This window comes from Hevea brasiliensis, chromosome 14 (assembly GCF_030052815.1).
Source record: "Hevea brasiliensis isolate MT/VB/25A 57/8 chromosome 14, ASM3005281v1, whole genome shotgun sequence".
In the NCBI taxonomy this organism is placed as follows: Eukaryota; Viridiplantae; Streptophyta; class Magnoliopsida; order Malpighiales; family Euphorbiaceae; genus Hevea; species Hevea brasiliensis.
The window spans coordinates 79624944-79640188 of record NC_079506.1 but is presented as its reverse complement, the minus strand read 5'-3'; the positions used below and the strand labels follow the sequence as shown (position 1 = coordinate 79640188).

At 32.5% G+C, this 15245-nt stretch overlaps 2 protein-coding genes across 2 annotated transcripts; both read right to left on the bottom strand.

Moving 5' to 3' along the window:
* Positions 1-6430: 6430 nt before the first annotated feature.
* On the bottom strand, positions 6431-9003 carry LOC131173003 (uncharacterized). Its single transcript, XM_058134644.1, has 2 exons — positions 8840-9003; positions 6431-7781 (listed from the first exon to the last, which is right to left on the bottom strand). Exon 2 carries the CDS (start codon positions 7313-7315, stop codon positions 6431-6433), a length of 885 nt encoding a protein of 294 aa, XP_057990627.1. The 5' UTR covers positions 7316-7781; positions 8840-9003.
* LOC131173002 (uncharacterized) lies at positions 7378-9154 on the bottom strand. Its single transcript, XM_058134643.1, has 3 exons — positions 9032-9154; positions 8612-8615; positions 7378-7781 (listed from the first exon to the last, which is right to left on the bottom strand). Exons 1-3 carry the CDS (start codon positions 9152-9154, stop codon positions 7378-7380), a joined length of 531 nt encoding a protein of 176 aa, XP_057990626.1.
* Between the last annotated feature and the right edge of the window lie 6091 nt (positions 9155-15245).

The following is a 15245-nucleotide window of genomic DNA, read 5'->3' as shown; positions in this document are numbered from 1 at the left end:
CCATCTTGATCAACACCTACCTCCATATATAACTAGTAGAAGCCAACACATGCCCATATACCCATACACAGTACAAGTATGAAAGCAGTATCAAACTCAAATCACCTATATACAACGCAACTGTGTTATCTCAGGTCTAAAGATTATATGCACTGATATGATTTATGACAATGCATTGACAAGAGTAAACTCCACGTGCTTGTCATAAGTGTCACTGGTTCGGCCTACTTATCATGCATAAGTGCCTATCATGTTTGTTATATGGCATGAGACTCACCATTCTATCTTATTTACATCTCATATAAATAACTTGGGAACAAACATGATTACAATCTTTCTAGATAAGTCATGTCCTGTGTGAAGTATCATCGATTGTAAACCAATTTATGATACTTTGTGCTAGAAATACTGTCACTCATATTCTTAACAACTTAAGAATAGAATTTCTAACAAAATATCAATGGACCTTTTCTATTACACATAAATACATTGTGTAAACGGAAAAGTGAAATTGCCTTTTATTAATAAAATATGTACTAGATACATACTAAATGATATTCTCTAGGGTATACTACTAACAATCTCCCACTAGCACTAGAGCCATTCATTACAGTATCTCAGACCCATCTTATCAAGATGTCGGTCTAACTAAGCTTGTGACATGGCCTTAGTGAATGGATCAGCTGGATTTTCAGTTGATGCTATTTTCTGCATAGCTACATCGCCTTGCCCAACTATCTCTCTGATAATGTGGTAGCGCCTTTCTATGTGTTTGGATTTCTGGTGAGACCGGGGTTCCTTATATCCAAACAGCCTCTTTTACAGCATCTAATGCAGCAATATACTCGGCCTCTGTAGTGAAATCAGCAGTCGTACTCTATTTGGAACTCTTTCAACTGACTGCACCTCCATTACAAATGAACACAAACCCAGAGGTAGACTTTCTATCATCGATATCTGATTGAAAATCAGAATTAGTATAACCATCCAATTGTAAGTCACCACCTCTATAAATAAATCCTTAGTTCTTCTCAAGTACTTAAGGATATTCTGGACAGCTATTCAGTGTTCCAAACCTGGATTGGATTGAAACCTGCTAGTCAAACTAACAGCATGTGCGATATCTGGCCTAGTACACATCATTGCATATATCAAACTTCCAATAACCGAAGCATATGGAATCCTGGCCATTTTATCTCTTTCTTTAGGTGTCTTTGGAGACATCTCTTTAGAAAGGTGGATATCATGTCTCACTGGTAACAATCCTCTCTTGGAATCAAGCATGTTAAACCTCTTTAACACCTTTTCCAAGTATAGACTTTGGGATAAACCAATTATTCTTTTAGCTCTATCTCTATAGATGCGAATCCCAAGAATATAGGTTGCCTCTCCTAAGTCTTTCATGGAAAATGTATTTGACAACCATACCTTTACAGCTATCAACATACCTATGTCATTACCCATCAACAAAATATCATCCACATATAAGACAAGGAATGTGATAGCACTATCACTAACCTTCTTATATACACATGGCTCATCCTCATTTTTTATAAAACCAAATGACTTAATGGCTTCATCAAAATGGATGTTCCAACTCCTCGAAGCTTATTTTAACCCATAAATGGATCGCTTTAGCTTGCATACTTTGGAACCATCTTGGGATTCAAAACCCCTAGGTTGTTCCATGAAAATGTTTTCTTCAATGTATCCATTGAGAAAAGCTGTTTTAAAATCCATCTGCCAAATCTCATAATCATAGTATGCGACTATTGCTAATAGAATCCTAATTGATTTAAGCATGGCAACAGGTGAGAAAGTCTCCTCATAATCGATTCCTTGCCTTTGGCAATACCCTTTCACTACTAGCCTTGCTTTATAGGTCTCTACCTTTCCATCAGAATCAATTTTCTTATTGAAAACCCATTTATTCCCTATAGGTACAATACCTTCAGGTGGGTCAACAAGATTCCAAACTTGATTCTTATACATGGAATCAATTTCGAATTTCATAGCTTCAATCTATTTTGAAGAGTCTATATCTGATATAGCTTCTTCATAGGTAAGTGGATAATCTCCATGATCTACTACTTCATGAGTAAACAACTCTTGTTCATCTTCATGAAGAAAACCATATCTCACTGGTGGGTGAGATACCCTGGTTGCTCTGCGAGGAATAACTGTAGATGTTTCATCAATAGGTGTAGGTGGACTACATGGATCTATATCCATCTGATCTGTTGGTTGGTCAGAATTTTCCAATTCTAACTCTATTTGCCTTCCTTTGCCTCCTTCTTGAACAAACTGTTGTTCAAGAAATGTGGCATCTCTACTTACCACAACCTTTTGTGATGTAGGCAAATAAAAATAATATCCAAAACTCTCTTTTGGATTGTAGGAGCGGAAGCATGAAAAACACAAGTTTATACCATTGAATTCAAAAATTTTCACCTAGGGTCACATGCATCATGCAAGATTTATTTTTATCTATTTGATTTCAATGATAAACAACATATTAAAACTCTTTTAATATGTTTTTGGATCTGTATTTTCCATTTAAGATTTTAGAATTAATCAGATTAATTTTAGAACCCTAGATTAAATCAAGAATAAATACACTAACCTCTTGATGTACTGCAGTGTATTTGTGCCTTTGAGATGCGTCTTCAGGACACCAGATGTTGTCCCTCTAGCTTGTCCACACCAAGAACACTTATGGCAGTCCTTGAACAGCTTCTAAAGCTTTTTCTATTATTTAGAAAATCAAGTTTTGCCTTTTAAGAGATTAAAGATGTAAACAGGACACTAGAAACAATTTCTAGTATTTTTAATTCAAGAGATTGTTTGCTAATCTCTTAAAATAGATGAGAGAAGAAGATGAAGAGGAGGGAGAGACTCTTGGGTAGCGGCACCAAGGATGAGGCAGTAGCAGCTTGTGTTATTTTTCTTTTTATAACAACACTTATATAGGTAGGTCAACACATAAAACCCTTGCCACATGTCACTCTCTGATTGGTTCTAGGTTTAATTGATCCAATCACATTGTGCCAAGTGTCAAACCTATATTTAATCTTAATTTTAATCATCTTACATGATTAAAAGACATTTGGCAAGCTTATGTATAATGCTATGTGTCACCATCTCATGGTGCCACATGTCACCCTGTGAAATGACCAAAATGCCCCTGTGTCTTAATTTTGAGTTCTCAACCCAAAATAATTATTTCTCTTCTTCTAATCAATTTATACCAAATATAAATTAATTAATTAATCTTTATTAATTAATTTCTCATTAATTAAATTCATATTTAAACACTTTAAATATAAATTTAACTTATACTGTACATCCAATAACCTAGATTTGGTTTCAAGTCATGCTAGGGACTTTGTAATCTAATTGCAAACCAAACCTATTTAATTAATCAATTAAACTCTTTAATTAATTAATTAAATTATATTTAATTAGGTGATTACTTGTGTATGTGTGTGACTTACTAGGCTCATCACTAATTGCTAATGAGATATGATATCAACTCTTAATATCATCAAAACTCTTTATTATCATAAATGATTTCTCTAAATCATTTTATGCACCTCATAGACCATGGTTAACACCTAGCATAGCATGCCATGGCCACCCAATCAGTAACAAGGTTTACCTTAAATGAACCTATAATCATATGTTACCATGCACTAGAATCTCTCTATTACAAAATCCCAACTCAAGCTGGAGTCATGGTTTATGTCAAACCCCATTTGCTATGAATATTATGTTCTCTTTTAATTCCAGTTCTTGATTAAAAGATTTTCTCATCAGAAACTCTTTTCTGATTAAATCTATCTGTCCTGGCCAGGAACTTGAAACATCAAGAACAATTAAATGAACATAGGATTTTATCTCTATTTACTTAGAGGAACAGATTCCATCTTGATCAACACCTACCTCCATATATAACTAGTAGGAGCCAACACATGCCCATATACCCATACACAGTACAAGTATGAAAGCAGTATCAAACTCAAATCACCTATATACAAGATAACTGTGCTATCTCAGGTCTAAAGATTATATGCACTGATATGATTTATGACAATACATTGACAAGAGTAAACTCCATGTGCTTGTCATAAGTGTCACTGGTTCGGCCTACTTATCATGTGTAAGCGCCTATCATGTTTGTTATATGGCATGAGACTCACCATTCCATCTTATTTATATCTCATATAAATAAATTGGGAACAAACATGAATACAATCTTTCTGGATAAGTCATGTCCTTATTATGAAGTATCCTCGATTGCGAACCTATTCATGATACTTTGTGCTAGAAATACTGTCACTCATATTCTTAACAACTTAAGAATAGAATTTCTAACAAAATATCAATGGACCTTTTCTATTACACATAAATATATTATATAAACGGAAAAGTGAAAATGCCTTTTATTAATAAAAACATGTACAAGATACATACTAAATGATATGCTCTAGGGCATACTACTAACATGGATATCCAACAAATAGACCTTTTTCTGATCTGGTTTCCAATTTATCAGTGTTCAACTTTTTGATATAAGCTAGACAACCCTAAATCTTAACATGCTTAAGACTTGGTTTTCTTCCATGCCATATCTCATAAGGTGTGTAAGATACTGATTTTGATGGAATCCTATTCAGAATATGCAAAGCTGATTCTAATGCAAATCCCCAAAAGGAGATTGGCATATCAGTATAGCTCATCATACTACGTACCATATCTAATAGAGTATGATTTCTCCTTTCAGATACACCATTCAGCTTTGGTATTCCTAGAGGAGTCAGCTGGGAAATAATGCCTTGCTTTTTCATGTATTCACCTCCACGATCTAATCGAAGAGCTTTAATGCTTTTTCCTGTTTGATTTTCTACTTCAGATTTAAATTCTTTGAACTTTTCAAAGGATTCATGTTTGTATTTCATCAAATACAAATATCCAAACCTTGATTTGTCATCAGTAAAAGTAATAAAATAATGAAAACCACCTCTAGCCATTTCTTTAAATGGACCACATACATCACTATGTATTAGCTCCAAAATATTTTCAGCTCTTAGTCCTTGTCCAACAAAGGGTGATCTAGTCATTTTGCCCTGAAGGCAGGATTCACAAGTTGGAGTAGGCTCAGAACCCAATGAGAATAAAATCCCCATTTTCTCTAGTTTTGCAATCCTATCTTCTGCAACATGACCTAATCTTAAGTGCCAAATATATTTTGAACTTGAGTTGATTTTCACCATGGCATTGCATTCTTTTAGATTGCTTGGATTCATTTTATGTTTATCATTATTATCCAAATAATAAATACCATCATGCATATAACCTGAGCCAACATATTTATTTCTAAAATAAATATTGCAAACATCATTTGTGAACTGAAATTCATAACCATCTCTAGTCAAACTAGATATCGAAATGATGTTCTTAAAAGCATCAAGTACATACAAAATATTATTTAAACACAAAATATGTCCAAACATGTAAAAAGATTTAGATCCTATGGCAAAAGCTTTAACAGTTGAGCCATCGCCAATCTAGAGTCTAACATCTCGAGAACGCAAGCTGCTATTGTTTGCTAGTTCCTGCATATCATAAGAAATGTGAGGCCTGGCACCAGCATCTAAAACCCAAGCTGTAGATGAACTATGAGTATCATCAGAATCTAAATAACAAGATATGGGCATACCTTCCGAAGGTGTTTCCTTCTTGTCCTTCAGAGAAGCAAGATATCCTAGGTAATTCCTTTTCCAGTGCCCATCCTGCTGGCAATGGAAACACTTTCCTTTGCCTCCAACATCTTTGGTCTTCCCTTTCTGTTTAGCTATCTTCTTGGAAGGTCCAGGAATTTTAGGTTTCTTTTTTTTATTACCCTTCTTCTTGTTGGACTTTCTAGTAGAAGATGATGCAATCAAAGCTACCTCTTTTCCTTTATTGCCCGGTATATTCTTGTCACACCTTACTCCCCTGTAAGATGTAACATGATCCCGTAGTATACCTAATGAATTACCATACTTCGCCTATCGATAACCCATTAGATATACTACAAGGGATTTTAAAACAATTTTCGTGAAATTTAAATCATCGATTAAAATATGGTGTTATAAAATTTTTTTCAAAATTTCGGCAAAGTGCCGGTTGTGTTTTGAGAAAACAGTTCTTCAAACCTAAAAAGGAAAACACAAAATCTTGATCCTTTCTCTGTAAAACTTGTGATAACTCATGTGTGATTCCCAAAATCTTTTTCATAAGATGCAACACAAAGACAAATTCAAATCGATTCATAATATCTAACAAATCAATTGCTTCAGCCCTTTGTGGATCATCATTACCATTTTCTCCAATATACTGAAGAACATCAATGACAGAAGGAAATAAATGTATCAAATTAATAAGCGTATCATAATGAGAACTCCAACGAGTATCTCCTGGTTTCTTGATTTAGACCATGTCCAGTTTTTATTTCACCTTTTGCAATTCCTTCAAACACTTTCTCTAGTTGTTTTTCTCGAAGCATGTCCATGCGTTTACAAGAACCTCCAATAACATTGACCAAACGAGTAACAGTATTAAAAAAAGAACCTATACTTGAATGCTTTTTAGCAACAACAACAAGTGTGAGTTGGAGTTGATGAGCAAAACAATGGATATAATAAGCACTAGAATTCTCCTTCAAAATCAAACTTTTAAGGCCATTAAATTCACCTCGCATATTACTAGCTCCATCATAGCCTTGACCTCTCAAACTAGATATACTCAAGCCATAAGTAGAGAGCAAAGACTCAATACCTTTTTTAAGAGATGCTGCACTTGTATTATGGACATGCACAAGACCAATAAATCTTTCAATGACACATCCAGATCCATTGACATATCTTATGACAACTCCCATTTGCTCTTTAACTGATACATCTCGACATTCATCAACTAAAATAGAGAACAAATCATCCCCCAAATCCGTAATTATAGCCTTTGTTATCTCAGTTGCAGCTGCATTAATGATATCTTTTTGAATATCAGGAGATGTGAGTTTGAGATTGTCAGGAGCATTCTTCAACACAACATTATTAATTTCTTCATTACATGAAGCCAGAACTTTTAATAATTCAAGAAAATTTCCTTGATTTGATGAATTTTCAGACTCATCGTTCCCCCGAAAAGCCAATCCTTGCATCAAGACATAACGAAGATATATAATTGATGCATTTAACCTACAACGATACTCAATTTTTGACTGTTCTGATTGTTTTGAAAAAGAAACTTCAATGTGTTGAGCTTGATTCATCAAATCTTCACAAGCTAACCAACATTTATTATGATCACTATTATGGTCTCCTACATGTTCTCTCAATCTTTCTTTCTTTTGCTAATTAGTAAAACCCTCAGATACAAAAGCATCATGACCTCTTTCACTACGCCCAGTTGCAAAAAGATACAATATAAACAATATGCAGCATCTTTTTCAATACTATATTCCAACCAACTACTGAATTCATCAAACCAAGATGCAATAAATCTCCATTTTTGAGTTTCATCTACCTTTTGAGGATATTTATGATGGCGTGGTTGACATGGACCTTTAAGTAAGCAAGCTCTATATACCTGATTCCTAATATTAGGTGGATAGCTCATTATGTTAGGTCGCAGTCCTGGATCAGAAGGAATGTTTTCTATATTGACCTCAACTTCCTCAACAATCACCTGCTTAGGTGGTGCTGGTTGAATAGGTTGATTGATTGATGATGATGATTCTGCAGTGAAGGAAAAGAAAATATGTGCAAATAGACTGCAAATTTTAAAACATTCTAGCATGATTGATTCCATTCATATCAAAATTCAGCTTCATATGTAGATTTATAATTTGATAAAATGTGTTCTCATATTTCTATAACAAATGAAATGTCAACAATCAAAACAAGTACTTCAATCCATTGCAATGCATACAGGGAAGGCTCTTTACTTATTTATTAATTTATTAATATATTTTTATTTAATATATGTGAAATTTTAAAATTTATTAATTTTCAAAATAATTTAATAACAAAAGTTATTTAATTTTTAATAAAATAATATGATATTGATGGACAATTTTTAAATTCCATTATAATCCCCCAAGGTTGACAGCATGTTTACCTTAAATTCTCTCACTTTAAAAAATTTATTACTTTAATATGGAAATAAAAATTAAGTCTATGATATAATTAAGCATGTGTCAACTTTAAGGTTAAATTGACTATTTGTTCATATATATTAACGAATCGTGTAACAAATTTTTTATTTATAGTTTGATATAATTAAAAATTAACCTAAGAATAGGAGGGAAGAGAGGAAATGGGATGACGGGAACTCTCAAATATTCGTTAACGTGTGGCATATGGCAAGCTAGAATCAAGTTTTGAAAAAAAAAAAAAAAAAACTTGAAACAGAGCACCCAAATGAATCTCAATTTGAAGTCAACACACAAATACATGCACTAGCATTAAGCCATTAAACATATCTCTAAACTAGAATCACAGCCCAGTGCAATCCACACTAAAAGAAGGAAAAATTCAGTGAATTCAGCACTAAAAATGGAAATTACCCAACTAAAATTGTCAAACAATAATTAACCAATAGAAAGAAAAATTAACAATAATTATAATAGAAAAAAATCAAATTAATTTTCAGATTTGTTATATATTATTCTATGGCAGAAAATTAAACAATGAGAATCCAATTAAAAAAATTTTATACAAGAAAAAAAGACAAAAATTAAACAAATAAAAATAAAAATTATAGAGTTAAAATGGGTTTAGAAGTTAGAACTTACATGTAGATTTAGGCAAATGATTCTTGAAATTGTGGAGTAAAGTAGAATTGAAGAAAAGAGTGAAGTAGAGATGAAAAGAGAATTGCAAAGGGGAAGCTCTTTTTGTCGGCAGAGGAAGGGAAATGGAGAAATAAGGAGAGCTGCTGCTGTTACAAAAGGATTTTTAGGTTAAATATGAAATTACCTATATACCCTTAAAAATTTCAAGGGAGCCCAGTGCCCCCCTTGGCCCCTGCTTCCCTCTGTCCTTGGTGCTAAAGGATAAATATCAAGACTAGCAGAAGAGTTGAAGGATAGATGCACAGCTATTGCCATCATCCAAAGCCATGTAAGGTGTGCCTCGACATCCTCACCTCACCTCCCAATGTCTCACAGATCTAGCTTAATCCTCAGATTTGGTTGGTTCTCTCTCCTCCTCGCCATCAGCCTCAGACCTTAGATCTAGTTCTCGCTCTTCCATCTACTGTAGTTAGATTTGCTTGATAGTCTCCAAACTATTTGGTTGATGAGATTGTTTGATTGATTGTTAAAAACTTAGGGCTTATTTGATTTGCACATTAGAATTGGAATTAGTATTGGAATCAAAATTGAGTAGAATCGAAAACAGAACAGTGAATATATTTGGTTCATTGTAGAATCAGAATTAGATTACTTTTTAAGATATTTTACTCAAGTTACGAAATCAGAATCAAACTTATTTTATACTTAATGAAAACTAACCTAAAATTACTTTTAATATTTTTAATTTTTAATTTTAATCAATTATATGAAAATAGAAAATTAACATTTTTATATTTTTAATTACTATAATAAATTTTCCTTTTATTCTAATTTTAAATTAATTATATAAAATTTAAAATATTGTTTTCTATATTTTTATTACAATTGTTTTAATTTTAATTTTAATTTTTTATTTTTAATTAATTAGAAGAAAATATAAAAAAATGATATTATTATTATAACTATAATTTATTTTAATTAATTATATGAAAATACAAAATATTATTTTCAAATTTTTATTTTAATTAATAATATGAAAATATAAAAATTAAATTATTTCAACAACTACATGAGTGAAATTAAGCATTTAACGTTTAACAAGATAATTATTCTTATTTCTTGGTTTTGATTTCTTAGTTGGAAAGGAAAATAGTGATTCCCTTAATTGGAAAAGAGAATAGTAATTCCCTTAATTGTGGGAATCAAACTCCTTAGTTTGTGAGAATGAGAATAAAAAAAAAAATGAATTTTGATACATCCACAAAAGAAATGAAACCCATTCATTCCCATTTTTAAGTCTTTTTTATGAACCAAAAGGGATTCTAAAATTGCTGGGTTTTTGTGGAAATTCAATATTTTATTTATTTTAATTAGCTAACAATATTTTAATATATTTATAAAAAAACCAAATATTTTATTGGATGACCTACTTATTTATATATATATATATATATATATATATATATATATATATATATATATATATATATATATATTATTTTTGAAATTAAATATATATTTGTAATCTGAACAATCCAGTTCAATAACAACTCTTATCCAATTTTATGCCTAATAAAACTTTTGAAATATATATACCATAATAATATCTTTCTGTTAAACTGTGCTCTCAAAAACTAGTTTATTATCTTCTTTTTCTGCCAAATACTGTCAAACAAGTATTTTTCGTCATCTTTCATTTATTGTTATATATATATATATATATATATATATATATATATATATATATATATATATATATATATATATTTATTTATTTATTTATTTATTTATTTATTTATTTATTTATGATTTATAATATATATATATATTTATTTATGATTTATAATTTGATTTGTATAGAGAATTCCTAAATTTTTATTTCTCTATTCACCACTTTGGATTCTACTTTCAAGGTAAAAATTTATTTTCCTTGTTAAATAATAGGTGAATTTGATATAAAGTTTTCTTTTCTTGAATTGTTACAACTACTCTAAATTTTTTTTTTTTACCATTGTTATTGAATTGAGTTAATTATAATTACTGATAAATAATAATATTGAATTTAGATTATTGATCACGTTAGATGTGTTTATTCAACCGGAAACATATATATATATATATATATATATATATATATATATATATATATATATATACACACACACACTTGATTGTTTGATGTCAGACGCGAACATGAATCAGGGAACATCTTTCATGTTTTCCCATCTACCAATATATATATATATATATATATATATATATATATATATATATATATATATATATATATATATATATATATATATATTAAAGTTATTATTATTATATTATTTTATTATTAGTTGATATTTTTCTTTTATATTTTGGATATGTAGGAGATTCGAATATTCAATTTGTCAGTTAAAATTATCTCTCTTTCTTTGAAAATAACTATTGTCTTGGAGATTCCAGATGAGTGGTAATTATAGTACATAATACCGTTTTAGTCCCTTTTAAAATTTCTTAGCATTGAATTATTATTAAATGATATTTTAAATTAATATTTTAACAATTATTTTACATGTGATTTTCTAGAGTTTTATTTTATTATTGAATTTTAATCCAATTTTGATTAAATAATTTATTTTGTTAATTATCTATGCATTAGAGCCATTAGGATTTTAGGAACAGGCCTTTAATGTCTTTTATATTGATTGATATCTAATTGTTGAATTTACAAATGTGTTATGTGAAATTGATTTGATGAAATTGTTGAAATAAACTGTTGGAATTGCACTGTCAGTTATTGTTCATTATCTGAAATTTTTGGGTTGATTTTGATTGATTTATGGAAATTGATTTTCTGTTTTGAATTGGTACCTGTGCCCAGTATCTGTATTTGCTATCTGGCCCTGTCGTATGGACTATCACAATATTAGGTTGCATTGTTGAGTCATGCATCATTGCAATTTATGGTTTGCATTAGTATCATATGCATTGATATCTGTGAAGGAGGAGGAATGTATCTGATATTTGGTAGTGCGCTTATCATCTAGTCTTTGATAATGTGGGGTATCATCACTCAGGTATACTGTACCATAAAATTTATTTGAATGATTTTTATACATTTTATGTAATTATTTTACTAATGATTTTGATAGCATGAGCATAATTTTATTGGATAGAAAATTTATTGTGAAATTAATCAAGCGTCTGCTTGTTCCTGTTCCATTGTGTGCTGTAATTATCATTCACTGAGCATTAGCTCAAACCATGATTTCTCTGTCTATTATCTGTCTCAGATTATTAGATTTTCGCTTCTAGTCTAAGTGTTCGATTGGTTTCTGGAGAGAGACAATTTATGGTCTTGTTTCCATAGTATGCCCGAATTCATGCTTCATCAAGCTAACGTTTGGTTTAACTCATTGAACAGTTTCAATTTTATATGAATTTCATAGAGACTTCGTAGTTTATCTAGGGGATTTTATTATTTGTTTAGTATTTAGTTATTTGGAGTTTGTACGGGCTTTCACTATTATTTTCTTTAGATCAATAAAGGACATTTTTTTGTTATTTTAATTTGTGATACTCTAATAAGGCTTGCATGGATTAAAAAAAAAAACTAAAAAAAAAAAACTATAATTCATGCACTTATCATGACTTGAGTTTTTGGGTCGTGACAAAGTTGGTATCAGAGCCAGGTTGAGGTCTAGTAAACTTGCGGAGCATAGGATCCTTAATGTCTTTTTGGTTCATCATTGCTTTAGGCAACTGCGTTCCTTATACTTTTTGACTTGTTTAAATTTGGCTCACACTTTCAGATTTAATGCTTGTTTAATAGGTGTCTGGGTCTGTTAAACGTAAGAGGAGAGCTAAGGCCAAAGGTCTTAATGGTTCAAACCTTGATCCAATAGGGGAGGTACCACCTCAAACTACTGATCAGACATCTCAACAGATGCCTATGGCTAAGACTGGGGTGCAATCATTCCAATTAGCTACTACAGCTCAAGCACCTAAAGCTAGTCAGGTTACTGTGGCAGATTTGGCAACAGAATTACATGCAGTGAATCATGCTGTTAATACTATGATTAAGTACCTTACAGCTCAATAACAGCAACCAGCAGTTGCCTCTACTTCAACACCAACCCAGGATAGGGCTCGATTTCTTGACTCCACAGACTTTCTCAAGCTAAAACCAAAGGAGTTCACTAGAGAGGATGCATTAGCTGATCCCTTCGATTTTCTGGATGACATGGAGAGGTGTTATGACACCATGGGTTGCAGTAGTGCTAGGATGGTGTTGTTGGTAGGAAATCAGCTTAAGGGAGTGGCTCGTGAGTGGTATCTCTCTAAAAAGACTGGTCGACTTGAAGGTTCTATTCTCTAGCCTGAGTTTCACTCTCTCTTCTTAGAGCGATTTCTCCCTCCTAGTGTTCAAGAGGCTAAGGCTTTGGAGTTTGAAACCTTGAAGCAAGGCAACATGATAGTTATAGAGTATAAGATGAAGTTTACCAAATTATCCCACTTTGGTAAACACTTGATTCCAAATGAGGAGAAGAAGGCTCGCAAGTTTGAAAGGGGTTTACGAGATAGACTAATAGACTGTGTAGTTCCTTTACAACTACCTAAATATGAGGATGCGGTTGATCGAGCTAGACAGATGGAGATGTATGATGATGAACGTTGGGCTTGTGAGTAGCGCAAGCAGTTTAAGAAAGATGGTCAGGGTAATCAGTTTAACAGAGGACAAAGTCATCAAGGTTTTTTATCCGGGCAATAAACAGGGTTTTCAATCTACAGATAGGAAGAGGGCACATCAATCTGGGGTCAGTCAGAGACATGAGCAGAGGACTCATACAGGGAATGCTCGGTATAGTCAAATTAGCACTAGACCAGCTTTCTCTTCTTGTCAGCATTGTGGCAAGATACATAAGGGTACTTGTCATTGGGTCACTGGAGCATGCTTTGGTTGTGGACAGCTGGGACACCATGGATAGGACTGTCCTATTAATGGGACAACTCAGGTGCTGGTCAGGCAGCACATTTTACTCCCTCTCAAGTTCAGCCAATTTCACAGTATGGTGGTAGAGGTCAGGGTTCTGGTGGTCATGGTCAGGGTGGTAGAGGTTCCGGTGGTAGAGGATCTGCTCAGATTCAAGGACAGACCTCTAGTGGTAGAGGTCAAGCCCAGGTTTTTGCTTTGACTTAGCAGGATGCTTAGGCATCTAATGCGGTAGTGACAGGTATACTTTCTATTTGCTCATTTGATGCTAGAGTACTATTTGATCCCAGTTCCACTCATTCCTTTGTTTCTCTGTACTTTTCTATGAGATTTAGTACACCACCTATCTTGTTACAGTATCCTTTATCTGTATCAATACCTATGGGGAATGCAATAGACACTGAGATAGTATATAAGGGATGTATGGTTCAAATTGGAGATAAGGAATTAGCTGTAGATCTTGTTTCTTTGGATATGTTTGAGTTTGATGTGATTTTAGGCATGGATTAGTTAGCCACTTATCACGTTTCATTGAATTGTCATAATAAAGCTGTACTCTTTAAAATTCCTGGGGAGGCAAAATTTCAATTTCAGAGAGATCGTAGCATAGCCTCTAGTAATCTTATCTCAACAGTGAGTGCTAGGCGATTATTGCGAAAGAGGTGTAAAGGGTATTGGGCTTATGTTAGAGACGTTCAAGCAGAAAGTGTTAGTTTCGAGAATGTTATAGTGGTTAAGGAGTTCCCTGATGTGTTTCTAGAAGATTTATCAGGTTTACTCGTGGAGTGAGAGGTAGAGTTTGGTATAGACTTAGTTCCTGGAACTGAGCCCATATCTATGCCACCTTATCATATGGTACCTGCAGAACTTAAGGAGTTGAAAGAGCAGTTACAGGACCTACTAGATAAGGAGTTTATTTGCCCTAGTATTTCTCCATTGGGTGCTGCTGTGTTATTTGTACAGAAGAAGGATGGGTATTTGAGAATGTGCATTGATTATAGGCAATTGAATAAGGTGACTGTGTGCAATAAGTATCCTCTTTCACGCATAGATGACCTATTTGACTAACTTCAAGGTGCAAAGTGTTTTTCCAAGATTGATCTTCGATCTGGGTATCACCAATTGAGGGTTAAGAATGAAAACATACTCAAGACTGTCTTTAGGACTAGGTATGGACACTATGAATTTCTCATAATGCCTTTTGGTCTTACCAATGCCCTAGCCACTTTTATGGATATCATGAATAGAGTTTTCAAGCCTTTCTTAGATCAGTTTGTTATAGTGTTCATTAATGACATTCTAGTGTACTCAAAGAGTAGGGAGGAGCTTGAGCAACATTTGAGAATTGTCCTTCAGACCTTACGGGAACACAAATTATATGCTAAGTTCTTAAAATGTGAGTTCTGGTTAGATAATGTGGCATTC

Excerpts from the sequence above, each read along its gene's own strand:
- LOC131173003 (XM_058134644.1), bottom strand. The coding sequence starts at position 7,315 with ATGAATCAAGCTCAACACATTGAAGTTTCTTTTTCAAAACAATCAGAA.
- LOC131173002 (XM_058134643.1), bottom strand. The coding sequence starts at position 9,154 with ATGGCAATAGCTGTGCATCTATCCTTCAACTCTTCTGCTAGTCTTGAT.